We start from the raw sequence: 13,807 nt of genomic DNA, 5'->3' as shown, positions 1-13,807 counted from the left end.
AATTCCTCCATGTTTTCCCCTGAAATTAGGACGTCATCAAAGTAGGGGACTACCCCTGGGAGCCCCTGCAGTAGTCGTTCCATTAGGTTTTGGAACAACCCTGGTGCCACACTGACCCCAAATTGCAATCGGGTGCACTTGAATGCCCCCCTGTGCGTTACAATCGTTTGGGCTTCGCTGTGCGGGCGTCTACGGGCAGTTGCTGGTAGGCTTGGGCCAAGTCTAACTGCAAAGACTTGCCCTTGCCCCAAAGAGTGCAATAAGTGTTGCACCACGGAACCGGTAAGCGCTTTTCTGTAAGGCTTTGTTAAGCGTCGCCTTGTAGTCAGCGCAAATTCTAATTGACCCGTCCGACTTTATTGGGGTGACGATTGGCGCCTCCCACTTTGCGTGATCGACTGGCACCAAAATCCCTGATTTATGAGCTTGTCCAGCTCCTTATCGATTTTGGTTTTAGGGCAAAGGGACTCTCCTCGCCTTAAGCCTAATGGGGGCTACCTGGGGTCTAAGTTGAAGGAAATAGGGGTCCCTTGTACTTGCCCAGGCAGTCCTTGAAGACATCTTGAACTCGTTAAAGAGAATGTCTTTCAGGTTACAGTCACTTCTGTAGATGCCAGTCACTCCCATGCCCAGGGCACGAAACCAGTCTAGTCCCAACAGACTGGGCAGAGTTCCTTCGACGATCGTGATGGGCAGGGTCTTCTTGTGTGGACCGTGACTGACTCGGACGGAGGTGGTCCCTCGAACAGGGATGCGATTCCCTGGTAGTCGTGGACTCGTAGCCGTTGTGCTTGCAGGTGGCGCCGCGACAGACGGCAGCGACTTCGCCAAAGTGTCCCAGGACATGATGGTGATCGCTGATCCCGTGTCTACTTCAAGCCGCACCGAACTCCCTCTATTTTTGGCTTGGTGAAGATCTTCTTCTCCACTTGGGTCGAGGCGCGCCTATGACCACAGTTGTTTGGTTGAATCCGCGCCTTTTTGTTTGAGCCAATCGCGGGTCGCCTTGCCGATTCCGCTCTGATTGGCCGATTTGAATTTTCGGCGGAAGGTTGGGCTGCTCGACAAACTTGAGCTAGGTGCCCTTTCTTCCCACACCGACATGTCGCGTCCTTAAACTTGCAGCGTTGGCGCTGGTGTTGACCCCGCAGCTTCCGCATTCGCCTCGGTCCCCTTTGTCGCGTTTCTCGGTGCGGCAGACCCTTCCTCATCTTCACCGCCGGATTCGGTCTGAACCTCCTCCTGGTGCACCGGAGTTGCCTTCGCACCGCCTTTGTGGGACCGGCTTCTGCAGTGTCTCTGCCGCTTGGGAGGACATTTCATGTGCTCTGGCTTCGTCCAGAGCGTTGGCCAGCGTTAGGTTGCTCTTTGCTAGCAGCCGTCGCCGCAAACGGATGTCTTTGACCCCTCGGATGAGTTGCTCGAGGAGCACCTCGTCTAGGTCGCGGTATCCGCAGTCCTTGGACGCTTTTCTTAGGGCGGCCATGTAGTCACCGATGGATTCGCCCTCCATCTGTCTTCGCTCTCCGAATTCAAACCGCCGCACGTATTTGGACGGCGTTGGTGCGAAGTGGTTTTTTAGTAAAGTCTGTAAAGTTGGCCACGACACCGACTGCAACGGCGTTGGCTCTGCCAGGGCTTCCGCGATATCAATGACCTCCGGACCACAGTGGCTTAGGAAATAAGCCCTTTTTCGGTTATCTGGAACTCCGTGCAGTTCGTTGGCTTCTAGGAAGCTTTCGAAACGGGTCATATACGTCCCCCATTTCTCTTTAGCTGGGTCAAACGGTGCGGGCGGAGTGTAACTGGCCATCTCCGCTTTTCTGCCCTGGGTTTGCTGGGTTCGGGTCTATCGTGCTTCAGCTCGGTTCTGGTTCTCCTCAGCCTCGAGATCCCATCCTCGTCGCCAATGTTAAGTTCTGGAAGTAACGAGGCTGGAGACCAGGGTAGTGACAACAGCTCTTTAATATAGGGTGAACCCAGCAACAGGCTGGGGGGAAAAACCTCTCCTTTTATACAGTTCTACTGGAGGCTTCGTCCAATCAGCAACGTGCTGATTTCCCGCTCAAATATTTAAAGGTACAAACATGAATACATAACAGTCCTGATCTGTATTTTCAGAATAAGGTGTTTAGATGTATATAACTAAACTAATAGTATTCTGGGGATTTGTGCTTGATTTACCTAAACTTGTGATACTTTTAAATTTCTGGTCTGTTCACTTTGTACTTTTTTCTCTCCTTTTTTGGCTTTTCTGGTTTTTGTTTTGTATTGAGTAAAATCTCAATATTTTTTTTTAAATTAATGTATGATTATCAACAGTAGCAATCAACACACCATGAACCATAACCTGTAAAATTATAGTCTTGTTAATAAGAAATCTACCTTTAAAGATAAATTTAAGAGAAATCAAATTTTAGATGATACCCAAACTCTAAGATTACTTTTTCAATATATTCATTATTTTAAATATCAAGGCATGCTCCTACTTAATTTACTATTCTTCTACTGAAGCAATTATATGCATTTTCTAATGCAAATTGTAGAGTATCCTAACAGTTGTTAGGATATACAAAGCTACTTCATTATGCTTTGTAAGAAATATAGCATTTAATATGGTAATATTTCATAGAACGATGACACATTAGAAAGGGAATCAACCTTTTAGAATTTGTCTCAATAGCTCAAATTGTTGGGTTTTGTAACATTGCACCAAATAATGACGAATGATCTGACCTAATTGTCCAGGTTTTTTTACAAACAAATTATCAATGTTAGCAATCAATTCTTGAGTAATACCCCGTCAGTAAAATATTTTACAATAATTTTCCCTAAGTGTGGCAGTCACTGTAAATTTAATATTGTTCTTCCCTTGAAATTCTAATTGCTACGTATCATTGTTCTGTTTAAAGCCTATATCCATTTATTTATATAATATTTAACTTGTTCACTTTCTGAATCATAGTTCAACTTCAACTTGTAAATAAGGCTGCAGTAAAAGCTAAAAAACAGGGAATTTTCTTGAGGCTATTTTAATTGAAAATTAATCTCAGAAACAAAATTCTATGTGAAGATGAAAGAAGACCACTGGTATGGACATGTCCTGAGAGCAGCACCTTCCACCATTGCCAAGACTGCTCACCAACTAGAAATCAATGGCTGGCGACCTCACGGGCACCGAAAACAGAGATGGCAAGACACTATCAACAAAGATATGCAAACTGTGGGCCTGTGCCCTGGAGACGCAGCTGAACATTTAAAGTGACATTCAATGATCCGAAAAGCAGACCCTGCAGGAAGAAGGAGGAGGAGAGGGAGAGGGAGGAGGAGGAGGAGAGGGGGAGAAGGAGAAGAAGGAAGAGAAGAAGGAAAAGAAGAAGAAGAAGAAGAAGAAGAAGAAGAAGAAGAAGAAGAAGAAGAAGAAGAAGAAGAAGAAGAAGAAGAAGAAGAAGAAGAAGAAGGAGAAGGAGAAGGAGAAGGAGAAGGAGAAGGAGAAGGAGAAGGAGAAGGAGAAGGAGAAGGAGAAGGAGAAGGAGAAGGAGAAGGAGAAGGAGAAGGAGAAGGAGAAGAAGAAGAAGAAGAAGAAGAAAAGAAAATTTCATGTGACAGCCCATCTTTGCTCTCAATGTTCCCATCTTTCTTTTCTTTGCTTCTAGACTTTCTAGAGCAATTCTAACTAGATCTATCTGCTGCTCTTCTGATGGCTGAGAAGACTTTCAGGGGATTTCTTAAGGTTATATCATAAGAAGAAAGATTTGATTTACAGACTCTTTGGTTCACAGCCGAGACATAGCTTTTATGTCACACCAATATTTTTTTTTATAAATGAGCAGATGCAATATTCCAGAAACTTGCTTGCAACTACAGACATTTAAAATTGATCCTTGCTGAAAGGGATGTAACATCAAAATAGTGTTTTATTTTATTAAAGGAAGTTATGCATTCATTCATCTAGCTCAGTACTCTTTCTGCCCACACAGTACATTCCAGTAGACTGATTATGCTCTAGATCCCTTCTATTAAAGGCTGCATCTTCTGGGACCAAAGAAATGTCATGGCCCCTGCCCTCTGGAACACAGCACTCCCCCAGAGATACAAAAAGCACTCTTTTTGTATCTCCTAGGATTCTAAAAAGCACTGAAGATCTGGCTTTGGTCTTAAGCCTGATTTTGATGCGATTGCTGGACCCCTCATTTAGCTTGATTTGTTATGGTTGCATTGTTTTGATCTGGGCTATCTGTGAAATGGAAAGTTTTTAACTTTTTAAAAAAATGTATTTGTAAACCACCTAGAAACTATGGGAGAGGGCGGCTATAATAAATTTAAAATAACAACACCACTACTATAGTAAAGGAAAACAGTGTATTTTTTAGGTTAATCAGGAAATACCAGAGATTGAGTCAAGACATTCTGCCTGCAGAGCCTGTGCACCACATCACTCAATGGCAGCCCAAGGACTGCATTAAGTGAATGCTGCTAAAAATATATAAACTGATCTGAACATACTGTTATGCAAGAAATGGGTATTTTAAAAGAAATAGTAATATTAGATATTTAAGAGGAAGAGGAAAAACTTAATTTCATCTGATAGTCTCTTAAATGTGAATAGATCCCACGCATTTCACAGCAATGAGTTATTTGAAGGGCTTCTTCCAAATTAAGAATAAAATAAAGGAAAGTATTCATTTCAGAATATTATGCAACTATAAATCAAAATTCCAAGCTCTGGACAAAGGCCCATTAAGTTGTGCAGTTGAGTAATTTTTTTTCTGTATGGATGCCACTGTTCAGTGCCTAGAAGAATGGTGATGAAGTCTCTACTGGAATTGAATGTTCTATTCAGAAGTAAATTTTTAAAATAGCCAGGCTGTGCATATTAACAACTGGAAGAGGGGAAAAAAAGAAATTGAAGAACAAAGAAATATCACATGTCCTGCAAGTAATGTATTTCGAGCCTTTTAAGACTGCTGATTTGTTTCTAAAGATAACATCACACTTAACCTGGAAACTGAGGGCAATCAATACTTGATTGTACTCCAACCTATCATTTTTTTATTCTGTTCCTTCAAGGGACTGGGCCACCTGACCTCACAGTTGGTGCCATTTTACTTTTTCAGTGAGTGTAAGGAACATTTGTTGGAAAGCAGCTGCATCCGAAGACATCTAGAATTCAGATTTATTATCAGGTATGCTCTTCATCCATTTCCCACTTATTCCTTCCACTAACCAGAAACCCAAGCAGCAGTGAAGCTTCTTATTATGTCTAAATAGAACTTTTGATCTGAAGGTTCCTTAAAAAGAGTAAGACAGCAGAGTTTGAATGTTGATTTCCTGGGCCTACTCTGCCAGTTGCATAAGAGCTCAAGCTCTCAATGTGCATAAATAGAAGGTGGTAATGACTTTATGCCTATGTGAGAATGACTTCAAATCTTCCTTTTGTATAAGAACAGAACATTGAAAAATTATATTTGGTATAGAAATGGAGCTGATGTATTCAGACTTGCTGAAGCATGTGTGTTTAAGCAATTTCTGGAATCACCATTTTATGGGTGGAAGGCAACTGCAAAAAGTTGGAAGTATTACTATTTTCAGAGTCTGCTTTATTAACGCAGATTTAGAGTTTAACATATTGTGTGAACCTACTCACAGTCATCTTCTGAATTGAATTCTCAATGGGTTAAATCAAAGAGTCCTGTTGTTTCCTTTCATTATATCCAATTAATATAGTTATTACATACTTATGCTTATATATATGCTTATATATTATATAGTTACTTTCATGCTTATGCTTATATATACTGTTGTGACAAAATAAAATAAAATAAATAAATAAATAAATAAATAAATAAATAAATAAATAAATAAATAAATATCTGGTCCTCTGTCAACAATGCTAGATAATGCTAAGTTCTAAAATGGTGGCGTCTTGCTTGGCTGCAGCTGGTTCAGCTCTCAAGAGTGTTGGGTTTTTGGAGATGAAAATGCTAACCAGTGATTCTTTGAGAATTGTGACAAGAAAACTGAAATCTATTACCAAACTGTTATATGACCATCATTCTATATTGGAATTGGTGAAGTTTAGCAAGAGAGGAACTATTGATAAAGCTGTTCTGGAGAGTCTGTGTTCCTTCGGACTACTTTGGTTGAAGGTGCAAGCAGCAGAAGTGTCGGTGGTTGTTCAGAGGGTGTGAGATCAGTTACAGTCTCTGAAAGTGCTCAATGCTTCGGGCAGTGGAGGCAGCGGGGAGCAGCAGCCTTTGAAGCAGGGAAGCCTCCCTCAGGCTCTGAATGTCTTCTGAGGTGGAGACCGTGTGATTGAAAGAGGAAACGAGGCAAAGATGGAGGGTTAACAACTAGGCTAATCCATATACAGTATTGCTACTATCTATTTTGTTTACTAATGTGCTCCTTAGAGTCTAAAATCATTTACATGAAGCTATGATTAATAATGAAGCAGCAGGTGAGAAACTGCTGTGTCACCATTGCAATGGAAACTTGGTTAAAGCATTCCATCCTGGATAGTGCTGTTAGCTTGAGCGGATTTTCAACATTTTGGCTTATTTTCTTTTAGAGTGGGAATCAGAATTACATTTTTTAATATGTGCAAGTGTGTTCACGGAAAAAAATGACAATAAAGGTTATCTTGTCTCTTATCATAGAATTCAATCAGATATATATAACCCTCTCTCTTTTTCCCTCTCTCTTCAATATACGCTTTTACTATTCATTCAATATGGACTAGCCAAACCTGAAAATATAAAGAAACTTTTAATCATTAAACATACTTAAAATAAAGGAGAGATCGAGATAATGTTCCAGTTTTGAATTGTGAGTTGCCTAAACCAGCTTTTCCCCAATGTGGTATTTTTCTACTACAATTCTAAGATTTAGCATTGCAACAGTTTGAACAAGTTGATATGCCTCTATTTTGTTTTGTGATCTGTTACTGATCAATCTTATGCTGAACAAATACTGAAATTCTTATTCAGAATTATCCATGGAAAGAATAAGCCATGATTTTTAAATGTAAAGAAACCTATAATGATGTTTAAATAGAAAAAACTATTATCAGAATTTGGAACCTAGGATAAGGAAAATTGAGAATGTAGGATAGGGATATATACATGTTAATTAAAACAAACAAAGACATGAGAATAGTAAGAATGCTTCCTTAGTTTTTACAGATTCTTAAGTAGATCATAAAATACCGTGTTTCCCCAAAAATAAGACCCTATCTTATATTTGTTAGAAATAAGTGCCTTAATGCCATGCACTCAAAAGCCCAATTGGGCTTATTATCAGGGGGTCTCTTATTTTGGGGGGAAACAGGGTAACATTCCAGAATATTGTTACTCATTACTGTCATTTAAAAACTTGTAGTTCTGTTGGAAAAGCCATTTAATTTTAATTGGATTTACACTGTAAATGATTCACTCTCAACATAATACTAGAAAAAAATGCAGTAATTCAAGTATGGGTACTTCCTACTTCGGTCCACCCAAATTTTCCAGGAAATATGGAGTAAAATTATAAAAACAAATAATTTACAACTGAACATCTGCCTCACAAAAGGAAACTGAACATAAAGTATACAGTAATAAATTTCCATCTGTAGAATAGGAAAAAAAATCCACCAGTGTCAGAATTATTATGAAGAATGAATATTTTAGAATACAGAATCACAATCATATGAATTGTTATATTTTTAAATCATATTTTAAGAAAATTAGAAACAAAATCTATTTAGCCACTCTCTACCCATCCAAACATAGGTGCAGTGATGGTAGCTTAAGCTAGCCCATCTGGGTTTCTTGCTTGGAGACTGTTTGGCATTCCTGCCATTTTGCTTCATATTTCTGAGCATTGGTTTCACAGGTGAATAGAATGCAGAGGTAAATGAAAGCCTGCCTCTCAGAGAAGATAGATACTCTTTGCCCAATCAAGCATAATGCTTTGCTTCTGCTGCCACATGCCCAGACAATGAACTTGTTAAAAAAATAATAATCCTATATGCTGTAGGGTAGAGGTGTCAAACTCAATTTCACTGAGGGCCGCATCAGGGTTGTGTTTGACCTTGGGGGGCCTGGTGGGCATGGTCAGAGTGGGCAAGGCCAGCTCGAGGTCACTCGTGTCAGGCCCTTGTGGTGGCTTGAGTGCTTGTGGCCCTTCTAAGCTACGTTTTGCTGGCAGAAGCACTGTGGGCCGGTCCTTTGCTGTTTCCAGGGCAGCTCCATGGGCCAAATCTAAGCACCCTCAGGCAGAATCCGGCCCCTGGGCCTTGAGTTTGACACCCCTGCTGGAGGGGTAAACACTGTGCCATGGACATATACTGAGTTTGTCACAGAATCCCACTGAAAGGAAATGTCTACTTACTGGTACTCGGAAAGGTGATGTATTTGACGTATCTGTGGGATTGCTTGTTCCGGAGATGCTCCGTCTTCGAGGAGATGTCTCTGGTGGAACCTCTGAGACAAGACGATGAAAATAAAAGGGAGAAAGTAAGTTTTTCCTTAAATAGAAACATCCTTTCCATTCCCTATGCAAATCTTTTAATCTAATGATTTTATTATATCAAACAATAAAAGTATGTATGTATAGTGTAGTTAACAATGTAATATAAAACTACAAGAAAAGAAATTTGGGAAAATTATATTAGAGCTAAAACAATTCCAGAAATGTTGAACAACCTGGTCAGAAGTCTCTTTTATTCTATTCATTTTGCTCCTTTGTAAAATAAAGAATGCAAATTGATTAAGCAATCAAATATAGATTTATTTAACAAGGGTCTCTAATCATTCTGTTGGCTATTCTTCATGCAGAAAATCTATCATTCCTGATGTCAGGATAGATTTCAAATAAAGGGGGTAAGATAGCATGCAAAACTCACTCACACACTTTTATTGCACACTACAATATCAAGAGAAGTTACACTTGCTAGTTCTTCAATAGTTCAAGAATTTAGTATCTCAGTATTTCATAATAAAATAATAATTTACAATGTTATTGGACAACATGGCTTGGGACCTGGGTACTTACGGGACCGCCTGCTGTTACCTCATGCCTCCCACCGTCCCGTACGCTCTCACAGAGAGGGACTTCTCAGGGTGCCGTCAGCCAAACAATGTCAGCTGGCGGCCCCCAGGGGAAGATCCTTCTCTGTGGGGGCTCCTACTCTTTGGAATGAACTTCCCTCTGGATTACGTCAAATACCTGACCTTCGGACCTTTCGCCGCGAATTGAAAACATATTTGTTTATTCGCGCGGGGCTAGCTTAAATGTTTTTAAACTGTTTAGCTTTTAAATTTTAAATTCTATTTATATTTTAAATTGGGGTTTTTTAGATTTTAATTATTTTAATTTTTCGGCCAATTGTGTAATAAGTGTCTTAATTTAGTTTTTAATATTGTATATTGTGTATGTTTTTAGCCTGGCTGTACACCGCCCTGAGTCCTTCGGGAGAAGGGCGGTCTAGAAATTCAATAAATAATAATAATAATAAATAATAACTGAGTAAAATATTATTTAATTAGTAGTTCAGTAACTTCCCTTTAGTTGTAAGCATGTTATGTATTCTGTTTTTACTCTTCTAAATTGAACTTTACTTCATTTTAACTTATTTATGTAATTTGTTTAGAAATTCATCTTTTATTTTTTCTGAACTATATATGCCAAGAGGGCATGATTTTCTCCCAGAATCTATCTACATTCTCCCAAACTCCTCCATTTGCTGTGGAGTGGGCTGATGCAACCATTTAAGTGTTGTCTCATCAAACTGACATTCCTAAAACAGGAAGTAATGAGCAGTTTCCTTGAAAGTTTTGTGGATACTGCTTCAAATTTCACCAAAATATAGCATTTAAAAACATACTGCATACAGGTAGTCTTTGACTTACAACAGTTCATTTAGTGATCGTTTGAAGTTACAGTGACACTGAAAAAATGATGTATGACCGCTTGTCACACTTATGACTGTTGTAGCATCCCTGTGGTCATCTGATCAAATTCAGATGCTTGGCAAATGACTTGTACTTATGGCAGTTGCAATGTCCCATGGTCATGTGATCAACTATTGCTGTTGTGTCTTTGGCTTCCGAGCCTGGCGTCTTGGCAGAGAGTGACTCAAAAAGTGAGGGGGAAGAGCTGACAGGGCTTCCCTCTGCAGGACCTTCCTCTCTGGCTCTGCTCCAGGTCTCAGAGGCAAGCCAGGTGGAGGAGATGACGAGGCCTCTTTCTCCTGCACCTTCCCCCTCCCAGGCAACGCCTCAAGACCCAGCTGCTGACAATCAGTCCTGGTTAAATCCCAGGCATCGCAGAAAGGAGAGGTGGTAACAACAAAAGAAGGGGTGGGGCAGGCCTAGAGTGCTGAGTCACGGAGCCACACCCCACAGGGTATAAAAGCAGAAGGAGCTGTTTTATAGCTTCTTGTGATGGACAAAAACTGACTCTTGGAAACTTTGGCTGAAATATTTTGAGACTAAGAATTTGGCTTCTGGATTTCTATTTATTTCTGAACTCTTGGTTGCTCCAGCAATGAACTGCAGCTATTCTGGCTTCTGAGGAGATAAGAGAACTTGGCAGGTAATCGCAGGTTTGTTGCCAGAATTGATATCTGTCGTAGGAATAAATTGCTGGCAGATATAGTCAGCTCGCGTGTCTTCTTGGTTGTGGTTGGTGGGGGACAGAACAATTGCACTCTTCTGATAAGCAGTCAATGGGGAAGCCAGATTCTAACAACCGTGTTCCTAACTTCCTAACATCAGTGATTCACTTAACCATTGTGGCAAGAGAGGTCATAAAATAGGGCAAAATTCATTTAACAAATGTTTTATTTAGCAACAAAAATGTTAGCCTCAATTGCGCTCATAAGTCAACAACTACTTGTATTTAGATCAGGTAGTTTTGATTACCAAATTTGAAAAAAGGAAACATTTATATCTGGTGCCCTGTAAAACTTTGATTAAAAATTGAAATCTGGTTTCAGCTATGCACTTTATAAATGTCAGAATTTCTTCCAGCTCACAGATTTTGAAGGTTCCTCTCAGATATCTGGATCTGCACTACTTTGAAGGAACTTCTAATTCTTAACGACTAGCCTTGTGGTGCAATCAAAACAATCTGGAACTGAACACACTCAAAACCGTAGAAATGGTGGTAGACTTTAGGAGAAACCCTTCCATACTTCCACCTCTCACAATACTGGACAACACAGTATCAACAGCAGAAACCTTTAAATTTCTAGGTTCTATCATATCGCAAGATCTAAAATGGACAGCTAACATCAAAAACATCATCAAAAAAGGACAACAAAGAATGTCCTTTCTGCGCCAACTCAGTAAGCTCAAACTGCCCAAGGAGCTGCTGATTCAGTTCTACAGAGGAATTATTGTCATTTGCACTTCTATAACTGTCTGGTTTGGTTCTGCAACCCAACAAGAAAGACATAGACTTCAGAGGATAATTAGAACTGCAGAAAAAATAATTGCTACCAATCTGCCTTCCATTGAGGACCTGTATACTGCACGAATCAAGAAGAGGGCCGTGAAAATATTTACAGATCCCTCACATCCAGGACATAAACTGTTTCAACTCCTACCCTCAAAACGACACTATAGAGCACTGCACATCAGAACAACTAGACACAAGAACAGTTTTTCCCCGAAGGCTGTCACTCTGCTAAACAAATAATTCCCACAACACTGCCAAACTATTTACTAAATCTGCACTACTATTAATCTTCTCATCGTTCCCATCACCAATCTCTTTCCACTTATGACTGTATGACTGTAACTTTGTTGCTGGCAATCCTTATGATTTATATTGATATATTGACCATCATTTGTGTTGTAAATGTTGTACCTTGATGAACGTATCTTTTCTTTTATGTACAGTGAGAGCATATGCACCAAGACAAATTCCTTGTGTGTCCAATCACACCTGGCCAATAAAAAAGTTCTATTCTATTCTATTCTTAATGCCTAAGTGTTGGATACAGAACATAGTTTGGTTTCACTCTTTCAGCTGATGCTCAACACGAAACACAAAAATAGCAAGGCTAGATTTCCATAAGATCTGGGGTGGGCCATTTCCCGCTTCATGAGAAAAATGGTGACTCCAGGTTCTCACAGTTTTCATTAGAATGATGGAAGCATATCTGTCCTTTTTGGGTAACATCTCAATATATGCAAAAAAATAAATAAAAATGGAGCTTGTGTGATAGCCCAATGTTGCTGCACACATACATACCCTTCACATATGTCAATGCATCGGTTCTTCTGTTTCCTACAGCTTCAGCTGTGACCTTGAGCAAATTTCACAGGTAATCCCATCAGGGACCCACACCTCACAATCAATTCAATTTTTGATCAGTTAGGAAATCTCATCTTGCAAAAATACTTGTCATGATTCTTTCTGCTTAGAAAGAATCCTGCTTTAGCCCACCTTCCAGTTTTTGAACTCTGGCGTAACATTATTCTCCTGCCATCCTTTCCCTCCACATCACAGGTTCTACTCTGCAACTCATAACCATGGTGACAGCTGTTGAGGAAAATGTCATGCTATCACCACTGAGGCTCAGCAAAGGCTCCTGGGATTGTGTTGTATTAGTGACTTATTTTCTAATTGGCTAGCTTCTTGAAGCAGGACTAGAAATTGAGATAAGCTCAGGAACATCAGGTACAGGTGAAATCTTTTACTGTTGAGAACTTCACAGCAAGGAACAGGTTAACAAGGCAGGCAGTGATTGAAGGGGAGAGAGAGGAAGGAGAACCTCTGCTGGAAATCCAGGGACAAGCACACCAAGTGGGATATGCCACACAGAAACATCAGTGGCGCAAGTAGCATGGGAAGCAAGGAAAGCCCTGGCAAGACTTGAGGAGTTTGGGATATGCTGCAGTGGGATTGCAGGGAAGAGGGGAACAGTAAGGCATTGAGAAGGCTCGGCAGAGTCATTGACAAAGCAGGGATAGGCAGAAGGGCATAAGCAGTAGCTACCCAATTTATACATTCCCCTGTAAAATCATTCTAGGATCCTTCCAGATGTGGTTCTGGCCAAAACTGGGAACAACAAAATGTTCCAGGTTACATTATTGCTGAACCACAATCAATTAAAAACGAATGGGCAAAACTCTCAAAATAAATTTATTCACATTCAAAACAAACATGTTTTCTGTTCTATACACAGCCATACTGAAAAGCAGTAATAACATCAGGATCAGTTAATCAAATAACTGGGTGTTAAGAAGTGCCTCAAAGAAAATGAATGGTTTTAAAACTGCAATTGCTGAACATTCCCTTAAAGTCATGATCAACAGATTAATTCAATCTCTGAAAAGGGGAGCTCTAATATAAATTGTTTTGTGGACAGTTTAATAAAGACTGAAGTTCAGTCTCGTACTGTTAATAAGATTGGAACAGATAGATGCAGTCCAAAATTATACATTCATTATTAAGTAAATTCAGATGTTAAACGGCATTTACCCTATTTGATACAAATATTTACAAACTTGAGAAAAATAACATTAAAATAGGTAAACAAGATATATTCAACATATTACTCTTTGTTCTCAGACCATGACCCAACCCATCAAACTAACACTTTTACACAACCTTATTTGCTTATAGAAAATGAAATATCTTTTAAATTATTATTATATATAAATAGTTTACATAAACTGGTACCTTTATTGAACAAGTTATCCATTTTAGATTTGATTTCGCTAAACCAAAAGAAATTCAATTGTCCTAGTGTCTATTAGAACACTGACATACAATGTTCTGAAAATTTAGAACATAAAATAATAAGACTTGG

The 13,807-nt window shown here is 39.6% G+C and overlaps 1 protein-coding gene across 4 annotated transcripts in view; it reads right to left on the bottom strand.

The window, feature by feature from the left end:
- Nucleotides 1-13,807, bottom strand: part of RASAL2 (RAS protein activator like 2) — a 157,308-nt gene that overhangs the window by 76,467 nt on the left and 67,034 nt on the right. For all 4 annotated transcript variants that reach the window (XM_058175414.1, XM_058175413.1, XM_058175412.1 and 1 more), the window contains one exon: nucleotides 8,374-8,465. In XM_058175414.1, coding sequence (XP_058031397.1) covers nucleotides 8,374-8,465 — 92 coding nt within the window. The remainder of the gene's footprint in view (nucleotides 1-8,373; nucleotides 8,466-13,807) is intronic.

The sequence above is a fragment of the Ahaetulla prasina genome, chromosome 3 (genome assembly GCF_028640845.1).
Source record: "Ahaetulla prasina isolate Xishuangbanna chromosome 3, ASM2864084v1, whole genome shotgun sequence".
NCBI lineage: Eukaryota > Metazoa > Chordata > Lepidosauria > Squamata > Colubridae > Ahaetulla > Ahaetulla prasina.
This window is presented reverse-complemented; position numbering and strand designations above follow the sequence as displayed.